The sequence below is a fragment of the Eriocheir sinensis genome, chromosome 34 (genome assembly GCF_024679095.1).
Source record: "Eriocheir sinensis breed Jianghai 21 chromosome 34, ASM2467909v1, whole genome shotgun sequence".
NCBI classification, from domain to species: Eukaryota; Metazoa; Arthropoda; class Malacostraca; order Decapoda; family Varunidae; genus Eriocheir; species Eriocheir sinensis.
The window spans coordinates 12,042,671-12,057,162 of record NC_066542.1 but is presented as its reverse complement, the minus strand read 5'-3'; the positions used below and the strand labels follow the sequence as shown (position 1 = coordinate 12,057,162).

The 14,492-nt window shown below is 41.0% G+C and overlaps 2 protein-coding genes across 20 annotated transcripts in view; both read right to left on the bottom strand.

Moving 5' to 3' along the window:
• LOC127007088 (uncharacterized) overlaps positions 1 to 742 on the bottom strand; it is a 14,453-nt gene extending 13,711 nt beyond the window's left edge. Inside the window, exon 1 of the mRNA XM_050877669.1 lies at positions 34 to 742. Within this exon, the coding sequence (XP_050733626.1) occupies positions 34 to 530 (497 nt within the window). The 5' untranslated portion in view covers positions 531 to 742. The remainder of the gene's footprint in view (positions 1 to 33) is intronic.
• Positions 743 to 4,223: 3,481 nt separating this feature from the next.
• The window catches only part of LOC127007085 (protein nervous wreck-like), a 107,797-nt gene continuing 97,528 nt past the window's right edge, over positions 4,224 to 14,492 (bottom strand). For 17 of the 19 annotated variants that reach the window (XM_050877637.1, XM_050877645.1, XM_050877644.1 and 14 more), the window contains one exon: positions 12,711 to 13,893. In XM_050877637.1, coding sequence (XP_050733594.1) covers positions 13,508 to 13,893 — 386 coding nt within the window. In that variant the 3' untranslated portion in view covers positions 12,711 to 13,507. Of the gene's footprint in view, positions 10,147 to 12,710; positions 13,927 to 14,492 lie in introns of those variants that run through there. The other 2 variants (XM_050877649.1, XM_050877650.1) reach the window with 2 other exon arrangements.

Sequence of the window (14,492 nt, the reverse complement as noted above, 5' to 3'; positions counted from 1 at the left end):
TCAAAAACAAACAGGAAGGATGCTGCTACTCACCCCGTGCCCATGTTCTCCCTCCACTTGTGAATGAAACACACCACCATGACGAACAGAGCCCCGGCAATGATCACGGAGATAAGGAGCAGCGCCAGGTTACCCGCTAAGGACGTGGCGGCCCTTAAATGCTCTGCCGTGGGTGTCGACGAGGCGCCTCTGTTCATTGGAAGGCCGCCTATAACACTTGGATTTCTCTTGCCGGCAGCCTCCCGTACTTGTGGCTCCCTCTCACTGGTATTCTGAGCTTCCATCTTCGCCTCCTGCGGCCTGTCCACGCCTTCGACAGAAGTGAGGAAAGGAGGCGGCGGGGACGGTGTTGAAGTGTCATTATCATTGGCACCAAGACGAGAGGAAGGGGCGGCGAGGGGCGGTCTAGTGGCACTGGGACTTTCAGGATGCACTAGATATTTGTTCTTGGCCTCAGCGACACAAACACTGGCACACCACACCCACAGGGCCACTGAGAGACAGACCCCGGCCCTCTGTCTCGCCATCATGACTGGAGGGAGGAATGAGCTCGAGGGTGGCACAAGAGGGAGGGTCGAAGTGGTGCTCAGCTCGTGATTTCTGAAGACATTATTTACGCGTCATGGCACTCCGCTCCCTCTTACATAATGCCAGGACAAGAGTACAGATGATATGTTTGAGCAGTTCTGCATTAGTCAGGACACTGATAAGGATTAATTAGGCTCGGGTCCTGTTCCTGCAATGACCTCATGGAGAGTAGATAGATAGGCTGATAGATAAGCTTTCCCTAAGTATAGATTGCTCTCATGAAAGCCTAGTGAGTTAAGTGCTATTTCCTCTTTTTCTGTCACCCATATTATCGGGAAATGGCAGAGGATGGCGAAGAGGAAACTCAGGAAAGGTATTTTTGTGACAGCGACGTGTGGCAAGTGAATCCAGTCGATATCAGAACATGCGCGTGAGCTCCCGCGTGCTAGAGAGAGAAGTAGATGTTTTCGCTCTCTCCACTTTAGTTTCCCATAATGTTTGGTCTCCACTTGTCTTATTACGTAAGACTCCCACTAACAAATTTCTCTAATCTTTTCACAGACACAACAGCTAGGTTAGTATGCATGCAAATTAACTGGCGCGTGCAAAGAAGGGCGCACATTTTTTTTTTCTTCGCTCTCTCCAGCCCCCAAGCGAACATATTTGACAAGGCTTTCGTAGGAGTTTTGGGCATTTCCATGGGTAGTTTCATGACCCTTAGATAGTTTGATCCTTCTTCTGTGCCATGAACCTGGAAAAACACTCATGAGAACCCGAGTGGTACAATTTTTGGGGCTTTGAAAATAGTTGATGTTAGTTGATGTGAGAGGTGGAAGCGTCGGAGAATATACCTACACAGTTCAGTTTCCCATCGTGTTTGCTGTCCACTAATGTCTTATTACGTTCGACTCCTATACTAACAAATTCCTCACTTTCTTTCACTGACGCAACAGGATATGCAAATCAATCTGATAAAGGCGTGCAATGAATTAAGTGCATGCTACACATTTTTATTGCCCCACACACTTGTCGATGATATGACTTAATTTACTAAAGACAGACTATTCTCAAGTTGCTAATTAAGTTCCTCATGATAGACTTAATTGCAACACTTGTCGCCTTTGAGTCTGCATGGTGTAGTACATAGCCATGCTTTCAGCTCTATAGCCGATCCGTAGGCATATCCTACTCTAAGGTGGAGACGAGGAGGGGGTCGGGAGCTCCTACATAATTAAAGGTAGGATAACAAATTGCATGAAGTATATACTCAGCTAGTCTTTATAATTTACTTTAGGAGGGGAAGTATATTGATAGGGTTGCAAGTTCAGTCCCATCTCCTTTGGTTCAAGTTATTTTCAATACATTGATGAAAAAGAGGAGAGACTGCTCAGGTTCGTACACCGACATACATGAAGAGTGACATCCGGGAAGCTGATGATAAGATATTGAAGCTGGATGTGGAGCTTTTATGGGGTGAGCGAATACCCTGCTGGATGTTCGAGATCTGTAAATCTGCACTTTTTCACATATAACCACGCCTTTAGGATCTCTCCCGACCGCACCAATCTTCTCATGACTCTAGGGCACAGTGTTTCCCAAACTTTTTCAGTACGTGACCTCTTTCAATAGTAGGTACCAAACCTACCATGACCCCCACCTTTATAAGCCTTCTGAAAACGTACTGATTTTCAACGACAATATAAATATATATATATATATATATATATATATATATATAGATAGATATATATATATATATATATATATATATATATATATATATATTTAAAAGATTAATCGCAGCAGAGAGCAATAACAAAAAATGCTTTTTGATGTTTATTAATGTTTATTAGCAAGGACTGATTTAATTGATTTAATCATGTATTTTAATGAGAAGAATGTATTTGCTTTTTTTATACAAGCAAATCAATACGCGGGTCTGTGTGACTCAAGGCACATCAAATGTCTGCTTCAGCAGCATCCAACCTGTTTCGGGCCTTTGATTTGATTACCAGGAGAGTCGAGAAACCACTTTCACAGAGTAAGTCGATGAGAAAGGAATGAGAACCTTCCTTCAGGGCGAATTCGCTGGTCTTGGGGAAAGCGGAAAGCATTTTGGCCCAGCAATCAGAACTACTGAACTGTTGTTCCTGGAACTCCTCTTTGGCTGCGGTGATATGTTGATGAGCTCCAAGAATTCCTCTTGTATGTCATAAGGAAGATTGTCCACAGTGCATCGGAAAGGGTTGCAGGAACTCACTCTTTGGCTGCGGTGATGTTGATGAGCTCCAAGAATTCCTCTTATATGTCATCAGCTAGGAAGATTGTCCGCAGTGCATCGGAAAGGATTGCAGGCAAGTTTCAGCCGTACATTCTCATTTGCATCAATATCATGAAAATAGTGTCTTAACTCTTCTTGGAGGCTTGACAAGTGTTCATTGTTTTCTTGTTGTAGCTCCTCTGCAAGTGGTTCTTCACCGACGACCTCATTCAGAAGTTGGAAGCGACATTTCCCCCCTCGACTTTCCTCTCCCACAGAGCTAGCTTGTCGAGGAAAGCCTTAATTGATGGCATCGGTGTGCATTATGATGGTGGTATCTGGGCCCTGTAGTTGCTGGTTGAGTCCATTCAAAGCTTCGAACATGTCTGCCAAGTAGACAAGACTAATCTACATTTATAAACGGCTCTCGAATGTCCTTTCACAACTGCTCTGTCTTCTTCCCTTGAGCTGCCAGAAATACCAGCAATTCATCAAAGAGCTCACATACAAGAGCGAGAACATTGCCCTTTGACAACCAACGAACAGATGAGTATAGGAGGTGGGCAGAATCCATGTCTTGGCACAACTGACGAAACAGCCTACATTTTTATTTACAATAGTTGCAAGCCCCGGAGAAACACAGGTAATTTACGATAACTGAAAGAACAGCTCAAGCTTCGTGGACCCTGTGACCCTATCGCTGTTAACACCTGCTGAGAAAGAATATACCTCATAGCAGATTGCATCACGAGTGGAAGATTATTAACCATGAGTTGTCTCGCATTCGCCCATAGAATCGGCAGTGACGGAAACTTAAGAAATGTTAGTAAGGTAATTCAGGTAAAGTTGGGAATATGCACTATAAAAATTTATAGTTGCACGTTGTTGTTGTTGTTGATTTGTCCTCCTAGAGGAGAGCACGGGCTGGTGAGCCCGTCAGAGGATGTCGTCAGCTTTTTTTCGTGGCGGCGGAGCTCATCATTAAGCCTGAGGTGACGAGAACCTTTATCCTTCCATTTACCCTTTCACCTTCTATTCTTCTCTCATCTCCCTCTTTTATTTTTACATTTTTTTCCTCCTTTCTTTTTCCATCCACTCCTCCACTTCCTTCTATTCCCCTTTCATTCGTCCACTTCCACCTTATCATCATAATTTTCCAGGGCCAGTGTGACATCTGGGCTACCACAGTTCACCTTCCCCGGGTAACTATTTATCGACCATCCCGAAGGGATCAACACCTTGGTGGGCTGCATGACGACTGCCCTGACCGGGATTCGAATTCAGGGCCCGCAGAATCATAGTCAGGGACGCTAACCAATGCACGTTAAGATGTAAGTGGAATGAAAAAGAAGGGCGATATAAACAAGGATGATAAAGGGGAGGAAATGGGTTGGATACACACGTTAGGAGGCGCAATAAAAGACACAAGGAAGGAAGGAACTATGGCCTCTATTTTATTTATATTTTAACACAGACTGTACACGATAATGGTCTCGCCACCGACCAAACTGCACCAGGCGACCTGACGTTTTCCCTTTCTTTCACTTTCTTCCTTTTTGTGATCCTCGTTCCTTAAAAGGTTCTGCATTTTCCTTTCACCCAAACACATTGATGATGATAATAATAATAATAATAATAATAATAATAATAATAATGGAAAATTGTGGTTATTGCTTCAAGGAATGAATTGATATAATTTTACACACTGTTACAATACATAAACCAACTTTTAATACTTTGTCTGAACACACACACACACTGACATATTATACTCAAGAGCATATGTACATACATACATATATATACAAATATGCACATACATACATACATGTATATATAAATCAATGGTTGTAACATAAGGAGACACACACACACACACACACACACACACACACACACACACACACACTGGATGAAAACTAAAACAAAAATACAATGACAGGTATTGCAAAGGAGGAGGAAGGGAAGAGGAAGAAGAGGAGGAGGAGGAGGATCATTATCAAATAAAGCAATGGAGAGAGAGAGAGAGAGAGAGAGAGAGAGAGAGAGAGAGATTCTATCTAATCTGGAGAATAAAATAACTGCTGGAACTAAGAAACTGTGACATCCTTCTTGTACCTGCGGGTTTAAAATACGCTATTATCATTATTATTATTATATTATTATTATTATGAGAACCACTCAACAAGAAAATGATCAAAGCACTAAAGAAAGTGTCTTGATGCACTCCTTCATTATGAAAAATGAATCCTAAAAATGGATGAAAACAAATAGTTTACAGAGAACAAAGTTGTATGAGTTTGTACATGAAACCATCTTTTCACATACACACAAATAAAAAAGAAAGCAGCGCCATCTACTGAGAAAAAAAGAATTATTATGGTACATTTAGTAGATTTGAAGGTGCATTCTTTACGAGCACGCTCACAAAAAAAAAAAAAAACATTGCAACATTTAAGAAAATTCATCAATATTCTTTTTTCGGTTCAGCCATTGCACATCTACTGACAAGAAAAAAAATATGTAGGATGGAAATGCATTAAGAGGCACAATAATCCAAAGCAACCAATTACAAGGCAATGCTCAGTAAGTATACCTGTGATTCCAGACAAAGGTGGACATATTTGTGTAAAGGACAAGCGAGACAGGTACGAAACAAGATGAATCATGATCCGACATACAACTTGGGCCCTGAGTGAATGAGTAAATTGGATAAATGATTCAACAGGTAACACAGATACAGAGGTGAACACTACAGCTGGGAAAAAAGTAAAATCTTACATCGCACGGACAGTCGCAAAAGGAAACTTTCTTATATAACAAACTGCAGGAAGGTAGGTCAACCACTTTACTATGGAGTGACTTTTGTAACCAGAACTGAAATGTACGAGAATGAAATGTAGTTGTGTCTCGCAACCTGGAAGCTGCTATTCCATTCATGTTTTCATTTAATAATTATTTATAAGCTTACCACTGACTGAGTCCTAACAAATCACCTTGGTCTCCATTCTTATGTTTGAATTTTATCTTCCAAATGTGACAGAATATAGTATTGATAAATGAGTTTGACATAGGTATGGAACACATTCAGTAAGTAACGCTGAAATTAAGGACTATACCGATGCATTCTGAGGTGAAATGATTCCTGTACAAAAACATAATTATATCTTTCTTTAATTCTTTTCATAAAAAACGCTGCAGGAATCCAGAGAGACGACAGGTCCTTATGCATAGAAATGGACACCCTCTCATGAACCACATTAATACATTCTCTGTCCATAGGTAAGTGACCTTCATATAATCTATACAGTGATAAACTATTCCAAATATTACCTTATGAACGGTGCCTCGAGTGACACTGTTGCTTATGTTTTATATGCATAGATTTACGTAATGAATGACAAATTCTGAGATACATTATGCAACAGTTGCGTTACTAACACCGTTTGACTTCTGTGGCTTTAATTGCTATTCCCACACATAAAGGACTGATGACTGATGGAAATAATAAATAAATATAAATAAAGATAAATGAATAAATAAGGTATAATAACCAATCTCAACCTAGATTGCAATGACAAATCTAAGTAAATTTATTATACAAGAGGGCACTAGATGTATAATACTTTATTTTAAGTGCTTCACATAATAGTATTCACTGATAATATGAGTCATTTACAAGATTGATTCATACTATACTGTTTCGTGTTTTAAGGTCACCCCATAACCTCAGCTAACGCTTTGGTGCACACACTCAAACACACACACACACACACACACACACACACACAACATTGTGATACAGACTCGTACACACAAACAATACATAAAACATCTCCATGCTAAACATGTATTTGAACATTCTTAGAAAAGGAAGTTACGTTAATATGGAATCCAGAGAAGAAGAATGGGAAAAAGAATCCAGCACATTGCAATTATCAGAGCATTTTTTTTTCAGGCAGTTAATGTTCTTTCTATACACTCGGATTGATCGTTTTGGTTCTCTGATGAGGCAGGAATGCACTATTATTTTGTTGTATATCACTGTTATTACTGTTACTGCCAAAATACAATGACATTTAACACACCTCCTTATTTCTTATATTGAACCTTAGTCTGCCACCTTTAAAATACGAAGTGAATAATACAAAATCTCAGGTGGACATTAATGTATTTGGACATAACAAATCTGACTTCATATTTTATGCACGTATCAATCGTAGCCTTCCGTCCTTTTTTCTTATTTTATCTAACAAGCTGGCAACACTCTGAACTTTTCTTCGCTCTTTGATTGCCGGGCACCAAGCATTTGCTGGGTGACTGACTGGTCAATTTCATGACCGACTTGTGCTCCCCACCTGAACTGAGCAGTTCGTTGAATTACCGGCAAAGTGGTCAGATGTGAAGAAAAACAAATGGTCGCTAGCAAACCACTGTATTTCTTTAGAGCCTTCCCAAAAGTTCCTCTTTTCATTAATAGAAAATGGACTTCCTTAAAACTACATTCATAAGTTGATAGGTGGGTATGGGCAATGTCTAGGACTTGGGACTTTTGTGGTTTGTATATTTATGGGCTGCCTCAGGTGATGATACTCGATATTTGACAGACTGTTGGGTTCTTGAGTGTGACAATGCTGCTCAGTTGATCACCAGCAAATACTCGGAGCTCAGCAAGATATGAATGAAAAGTAATGTATGCAGTGTAACACCAGCTTTAGGATAATTTTTTGTTTTTTCTGATGCAAAACATCCTTCATCTTTTTTTTGTTCATTTATTTTCACTTTTCTCATTGTGGAAATAATTTTATATTGTGGATCATATTTTTGTAATAATTTTCTAATTCACTAAGATCATTTTTATAACACTTTCATGGATTTCCTGTTACGTGCTTGCATTTGTAACAATTTTTTATAATCTTTTGCTGAACTTTCTCTTAACTTTTTTTCACCTCAACAACATCGACTAATCCTCTTTCTGGTCCCGTTATCACTAAGATAGATCTACCGCAATGTATACATATTATGGCAGTATAGATTATTGTTGATAAATTTAACCCACCACTCAAACACTTCTTTTCCTAACAATTTCTAAAACTACTTCAATTTTTCCAATGTATCAGATAAATGTTGATTTAACAATAATACGAGCACTTTCATTTCACTTCAAAACTTAAGAAACAACAATATCTTCCATTTTTTTCCTACACTTCTAGCATGGACACTTATAGAACATGTTATAGTCAGGTCGTTTCAAGATTCCAACCTCTGCAATAAGATGCCCCTTGAGAAAAACAGAAACACAACAGACTCGCCATACCAACTTGCCATTATTATAGTTTTGAACACATCAGTTAAAACAATGCTTATTTATAAAATATCTGAGTAACCTAAAAAAATAATATGATTATAATCACCACAAAAACACACACCTTCAAATTACTCACAACAAACATTTAAGGCCCCTCAGTATATTAAAATAGAAAAGAAACAAAAGTTTATCAAAAGCTTAAAAGATCAAATAATTAATATATAAAACAAATAAATAAAACAATTACTACTTTCTAAGATAATTTACAGCCCTAAACACACTCAGATGAATAGTAAAATGGACTGACTCTGAAATTAGTCTAACAACAAGTTTATAACCAGTTATTATTTCTCAACAGTAATAATACATAGCATAAGCTAATACCCAAAACCATTTGTTTCATCTTAACAATCTAATCTAGATCATTTACTAATAACAGTAACCATAATAATGCTGTTTAGGTTCATCGTGTTTATCGGCAGAGAGCGCTGCGAGTCTGTTCCTACTGTGCATTTTCTCATGGGGCTTCCGTCTCTCTCAAAGCAGCAGCGACCTTGTACTACGAACGGACACATGCATACACAAGATACGATACCCAGTGAGCTGCCTCGTGTGTGTGTGTGTGTGTGTGTGTGTGTGTGTGTGTGTGTGTGTGTGTGTGTGTGTGTGTGTGTGTACTCTCCATCAGTTCATTTTTGTGTCCTGATGCCTTGGTAAGAAAAAAATTACAACCTGAAACATTTGACAATCTGCATTTCTTTTTTTCTCATATGTAACACTTTTTTCTCTTTCTTCGTTTGTTTAATTTCAATAGTAAATTAACATGTATCCAGGAGTACTTTTTTTTTTTACCACCTATCAAGAGATCATTTTCAGTCCAGTAAATTCTGGAGCAGTTTCTTCTCAGACATATTACAATTTTTTATTAGTGTCCATCACAGGCTAGATTTTAAATTATCATTACTGACTGTATATTTCTTTTATATAGTCCAGTAAAATGACTATACAGAATGTTTACCTTTAAGTGTGTGTGTGTGTGTGTGTGTGTGTGTGTGTGTGCGCGCGTTGGGTAAACTCGTGAAAACAATATTTATAATATTTTTTGTTATATTATATACATCCCTTTATTTAACTAGAGTAAAGTCTCGAAAAAACTTTGCACGGTAATTTCACAATATCAACAATTTTTTTAGATTTTTTTGTTTTGTAATGAAGGTATATATTTTTCTAATATTGTCATTTTCGCCTCTAAAAGGAGGAGGAGGAGGAAGTAAAGGTGGAGGAGGAGGAGGAGGAGGAGGAGGACTGCTTGAACTATGTATAAGCTAACACGAACACACACATCCAACCAACTGACCGATCAACCAATCTACATATTAATTTTTTTTAGTGGCCTTTAGCTATTGTTTTTTTATAGCCCTCAGCCATTCTAATTTAGCTGTACAAATAAAAATAATAGTGTTAGGAGACCTACGCACGAACAGCAATAACAGGAATTTTTTTCACGTCCATATATATAAAAAAAAGTATTTCTAATATCAACTTGTTGCAACATTTTAGAATCCTTAACACATTGGTCAATTTCTGTTCTGTATTTCTTTCAACATTTATCAACTCCATGTGTGTGTATGTGTGTGTGTGTGTGTGTGTGTGTGTGTCTGTGTGTGTGTATTTCCCACTTTTATAAAAGGCCACATAATTAATATGCTAGAGTATAATCTACATGTAGTTAACAAGAGGGAAGAGAAGGCTCAATTTATGCAAGAAATGACTAGAGAGTTACCACAGTAAGGTAAGTCTGGCCACCACAACCATCAAAACATATTAATGACAGTAATAATAATAATGATAATGATAGCAATAATAACAATAATGATATAAACTGAGACACAACAATAAAAAGAACAATCATTATGCTACACACCACTGTTGAGTTTTACAGTGGATATTTAATGACCACTTTTGGCCTTCAACTCTTCGTCTCTTGACTAGATGATGTGTGCGTTGCTTCCATCCTGCTTTTTAACTTGGTTCTAGGTGAGGCTGTCCACTGCAAGAGGGCTTATGGGTAGTGGGGAGTCACTTATGCAGTGCCTGAGTATGATCTCTCTCTCTCTCTCTCTCTCTCTCTCTCTCTCTGTTGACACAAGTGTCCTCATTGCTACACACACACACACACACACGTGTGTGTGTGTGTGTGTATTTACCTAGGTAAATACACACACACACACACACATTGTGACAATAGTGCCTATTTGATCTCTCTCTCTCTCTCTCTCTCTCTCTCTCTCTCTCTCTCTCTCTCTCTCTCTCTCTCTCTCTCTCTCTCTCTCTCTCTCTCCAAATATATTATTGAAGTTACACCAGGAGGAGGAAGAGGAGGAAGACCTTAGTTTGAATCAACTACCTGTAAAACATATTCTTAAACAACAGAAAAATCAATTGAAAAAAAGAGAGAGAGAGAGAGAGAGAGAGAGAGAGAGAGAGAGAGAGAGAGAGAGAGAGAGAGAGAGAGAGAGATTTTAACTAACCTGAATGAGTTACTACCACCATCAACAACAACAATGATGACAACAACAACGACGACGAAGGCGATGACGATGATGATTATGGCACACACACACACACACACACACACACACACACACACGGCCCGGTAGCTCAGTGGATAGAGTGTCTGCCTCACAACCAGAAGGACCGGGGTTCGATTCCCCGGCCAGGTGAAAATAAGTTGGGTTTATATTCTTTCACGTACATAACCCCTGTTCACCTAGCAGTGAGTAGGTACACGATGTAAAGCAAGGAGTTGTGACCTCGTTGTCGCAGTGTGTTGTGTGTGAGTGGTCTCAGTCCTACCCAAAGATTGGTACAATAAGCACTGTGCTTCTCCGTAGGGGAACGGCCGGCTGTCTCGAGAGAGACCCGCAGTAGACCAAGAGGTGAATTACACACACACACACACACACACACACACACACACATCATGTATTCACCTCAGATTCTCTCTCTCTCTCTCTCTCTCTCTCTCTCTCTCTCTGAATTTTAAGAAAGGTGACCAAAAAATACTGGGTAATTACTACAGGCCCATTAGTCTTACTTCAGTTGTAGGTAAGCTACTTAAGAGCATAAGTAGAGACAAAATTTTGAGTTACCTTGAAAGCCACTCATTAATTGGGGATTCACAACATGGCTTTCGTAACAAAAGATCCTGCCTATCAAATCTATTGACCTTTTATAACGACATCTCAGTTTATGACGTAACCAAATCACTGGACGTAGTCTATCTTGATTTCCAGAAAGCGTTTGATAAAGTTCCACATCATAAATTACTTTATAAATTAAAGCACCTAGGTATTGATGGTCAAGTACACCAATGGATCGCGAATTGGTTGAGCAACAGACAACAAAGAGTGGTGATCGATGGATTTAACTCAGAGTGGGCACCTAGTTGCCACTAGCGGCGTCCCTCAGGGCTCGGTTCTTGGCCCAGTGCTCTTCATTATTTACATCAACGATGTGGATGTTGGAATCAATAATCTCACTAGCAAATTTGCAGACGACACAAAGATTGGTAACTCGGTTCTCACTGACGAAGACAGACAAAGCCTCCAAGAGGATTTGCATAAAATTTCAGCTTGGTCTGATAGATGGGAGATGCCCTTTAATGTAGACAAGTGCCAGGTCCTTCAAGTTGGAACAAAAAATAAGAAGTTCGATTACGAAATGCGTGGCGTCAAACTCAAAAACAATCAATGCGTCAAGGACCTGGGTGTCAAAATCGTGTCAAACCTCAAATTCTCACAGCAATGCATCGATGCAGCAAATAAAGTGAACAGAATGTTGGGCTTCATTAAAAGAAACTTTTTGTTAAAAAATAAAATAATACTTCTGCTCTACAATAGTTTAGTCAGACTCCACTTAGAATATGCGGTACAGTTTTGGTCTCCCCACCATGCAAAGGACATTCATAAATTAGGTGTTCAATGTCGGGCAACAAAAATGATCCCTTCCTTGCGCAACAAACCTGACAATGAGTCTTTCCACCCTTAACATGTTCTCTCTTGAGAAACATCACCTCCGAGGAAAACTGATCAAATGTTTTAAAATACTTAATGGATTTACGAATGTGAACAAATCAAAATTGCTTATGATCGATGACACTGCAAATAATGGCACAAAACTTAAATGTAGATAAGTAAATTCAGACTGCATCAAATTTTTTTTCACCAACGTTGTAGTGCGAGAATGGAATAAGCTCCCACCTTCAGTGGTCCAGTGTAACACGATTGACTCCTTTAAAAACAAGCTCGACCGACACTTCCTTCAACTCAATATTAACTAGAGTAGAAATACAAAGTTTTGGAGCCATCTGATTAATGTAGAATCACTTAGGTTTAAGGACAGATCACCTAGTCTGGACCATGGGGTCTGTGTGGTCTGATTTTCTAGGTAAATCTATGTAAATCTCTCTCTCTCTCTCTCTCTCTCTCTCTCTCTGACACAAACAAGGAATATTTTGCAAGTATTTTTGTACCGCCTTATGCGTTTTTGTATGCCCCATATAGAGGGAATTAAATGTGAAAAAGAATGCAAATAATTTGAAAGGTCAATTTTTGCTCTCTTGAAGAATGATCATACACACGCACACATGCACACACGAACGCGCGCACACACACACACACACACACACACACACACACACACACACACACTCACACAAACATAATGAGCACTGAGGCACAAGTTTCAAAGGGATGAAAAAAGAAAGATCATGCATGAGCTGTGGTCATTTTGAGAGAGAGTGAGAGCAAGAGTGTGAGAGAGACAGAGAGGGAGAGAGAAAGAGAGAGAGGGGGGGGGGGGGCCCAAACACCCACACCCACACATAATTGAGTGTGCAAAACCTGAATGTATGGCAAAGAGAACACAGCACTGACCCTTCCCCTCTCCTGCATCTGCTTTGACACTTCCTCCTCCAACTCACTCCTGGCTTGGTGGTAAGCAGTTCAGGAGAACGTGTGCCTGGGGGAGGGGAATGCGTCCGCTGTGTTTCTGTTCAACTCCCTTCCTATCCTTGGAAACTGTGTTGACTCCTGCCCGAGCCTATTGAAAGGAGCACCCGTGGGTCGACCTGGGGCAGTGGTGAGTTCCCAAGGCCTCTTGACCATGTCCTGCACCACAAGTGGCACAGTACAGCACAACGAGATGGTTGTGGCAGGCAGTGAGGGGTAGTGGTGTGCCTTCATCTGTGCAGTGTGTCAAGGCAGCAGCAGGATCCCTCCCTGTCCTCGCCAGTCCACGCCTCCTAGAATTTGACATGCAGTTTAATGTGTTTGAGAAGAAGGACGTTTAGCGAGCTGCCCTTTTAGGTCTGTAGGCAGGGACGGGGAAGGGCGAGGCAGGGTCCCGTCTTAGGCAATGGACTCCTTAATACGCTCCAGTGTCTTGAGCTTCTCAGGGTCGAGGTCTGGTGGGCCATCACTGGGACTTGGGGACTTGGGTGATGGAGACCGCTCCTCGCCGCCCCCGAGGTCCCTTCCTCCGCCTTCTGCTCCACACGGTTCCATTCGCATCTCCATGGGACCTTCGGGGGCGGGCGGTGGTGGGGGCGGACGCCCCTCCTCATCGAGGATGAGCGCCTCGCCCTCACACTCGGAGTGGGCCCGCTCTGCCTCAGGATGTTGATGGCCGTCCTCATCCTGGTCAGCCTCAGCACGCGAGTCCTCGTCAGCACGTGGCTCTCGAGACTCCACCAGTGGAGTGGCGGCCGTGACGACGATCTGCGCCACACCGAGGCCTGGGGGTCCAGGGCCACATCAACACTCCCTCTCTGGGGGCACAGGCTCAGGTGACAGCCGGCCCAAGGCATTGCAGGGCACGGCGTGACGCAACTATGCGGCAATGACAGTGTTCGCTCCGACAACGCGCTGCGCGAGGACCTAACACGCCCCGGCCCACCAATAACAGGACAGGACTCACTACAGTAAATCAATCACAGGACAGGATTCACTACAGCAAACTAATAACCAGACAATATTCATTAAAGAAGACCAATCACAGGACAGCATTCAGTACAATAAGACTCACTCCAGCAGACCAATCAAAGGACAGCTCTTCTCCAGCAGTCCAGGCACAGGACGGGACTCACTACAGCAGACCTACTATATAAGATATTACTGGCTCTGACCACCAATGAAAGTCGATGATTCACAAATTCTTCCAGTCAGCAAGAGGCAGGCATTCATTGCATGCAAACATGCATATGTGCACACACACACACACACACACACACACACACACACACACACACACACACACACACACACACACACACACACACACACACACACACACACACATGCAATAACAATACATGATAATGTGCAGCTAAGTGCA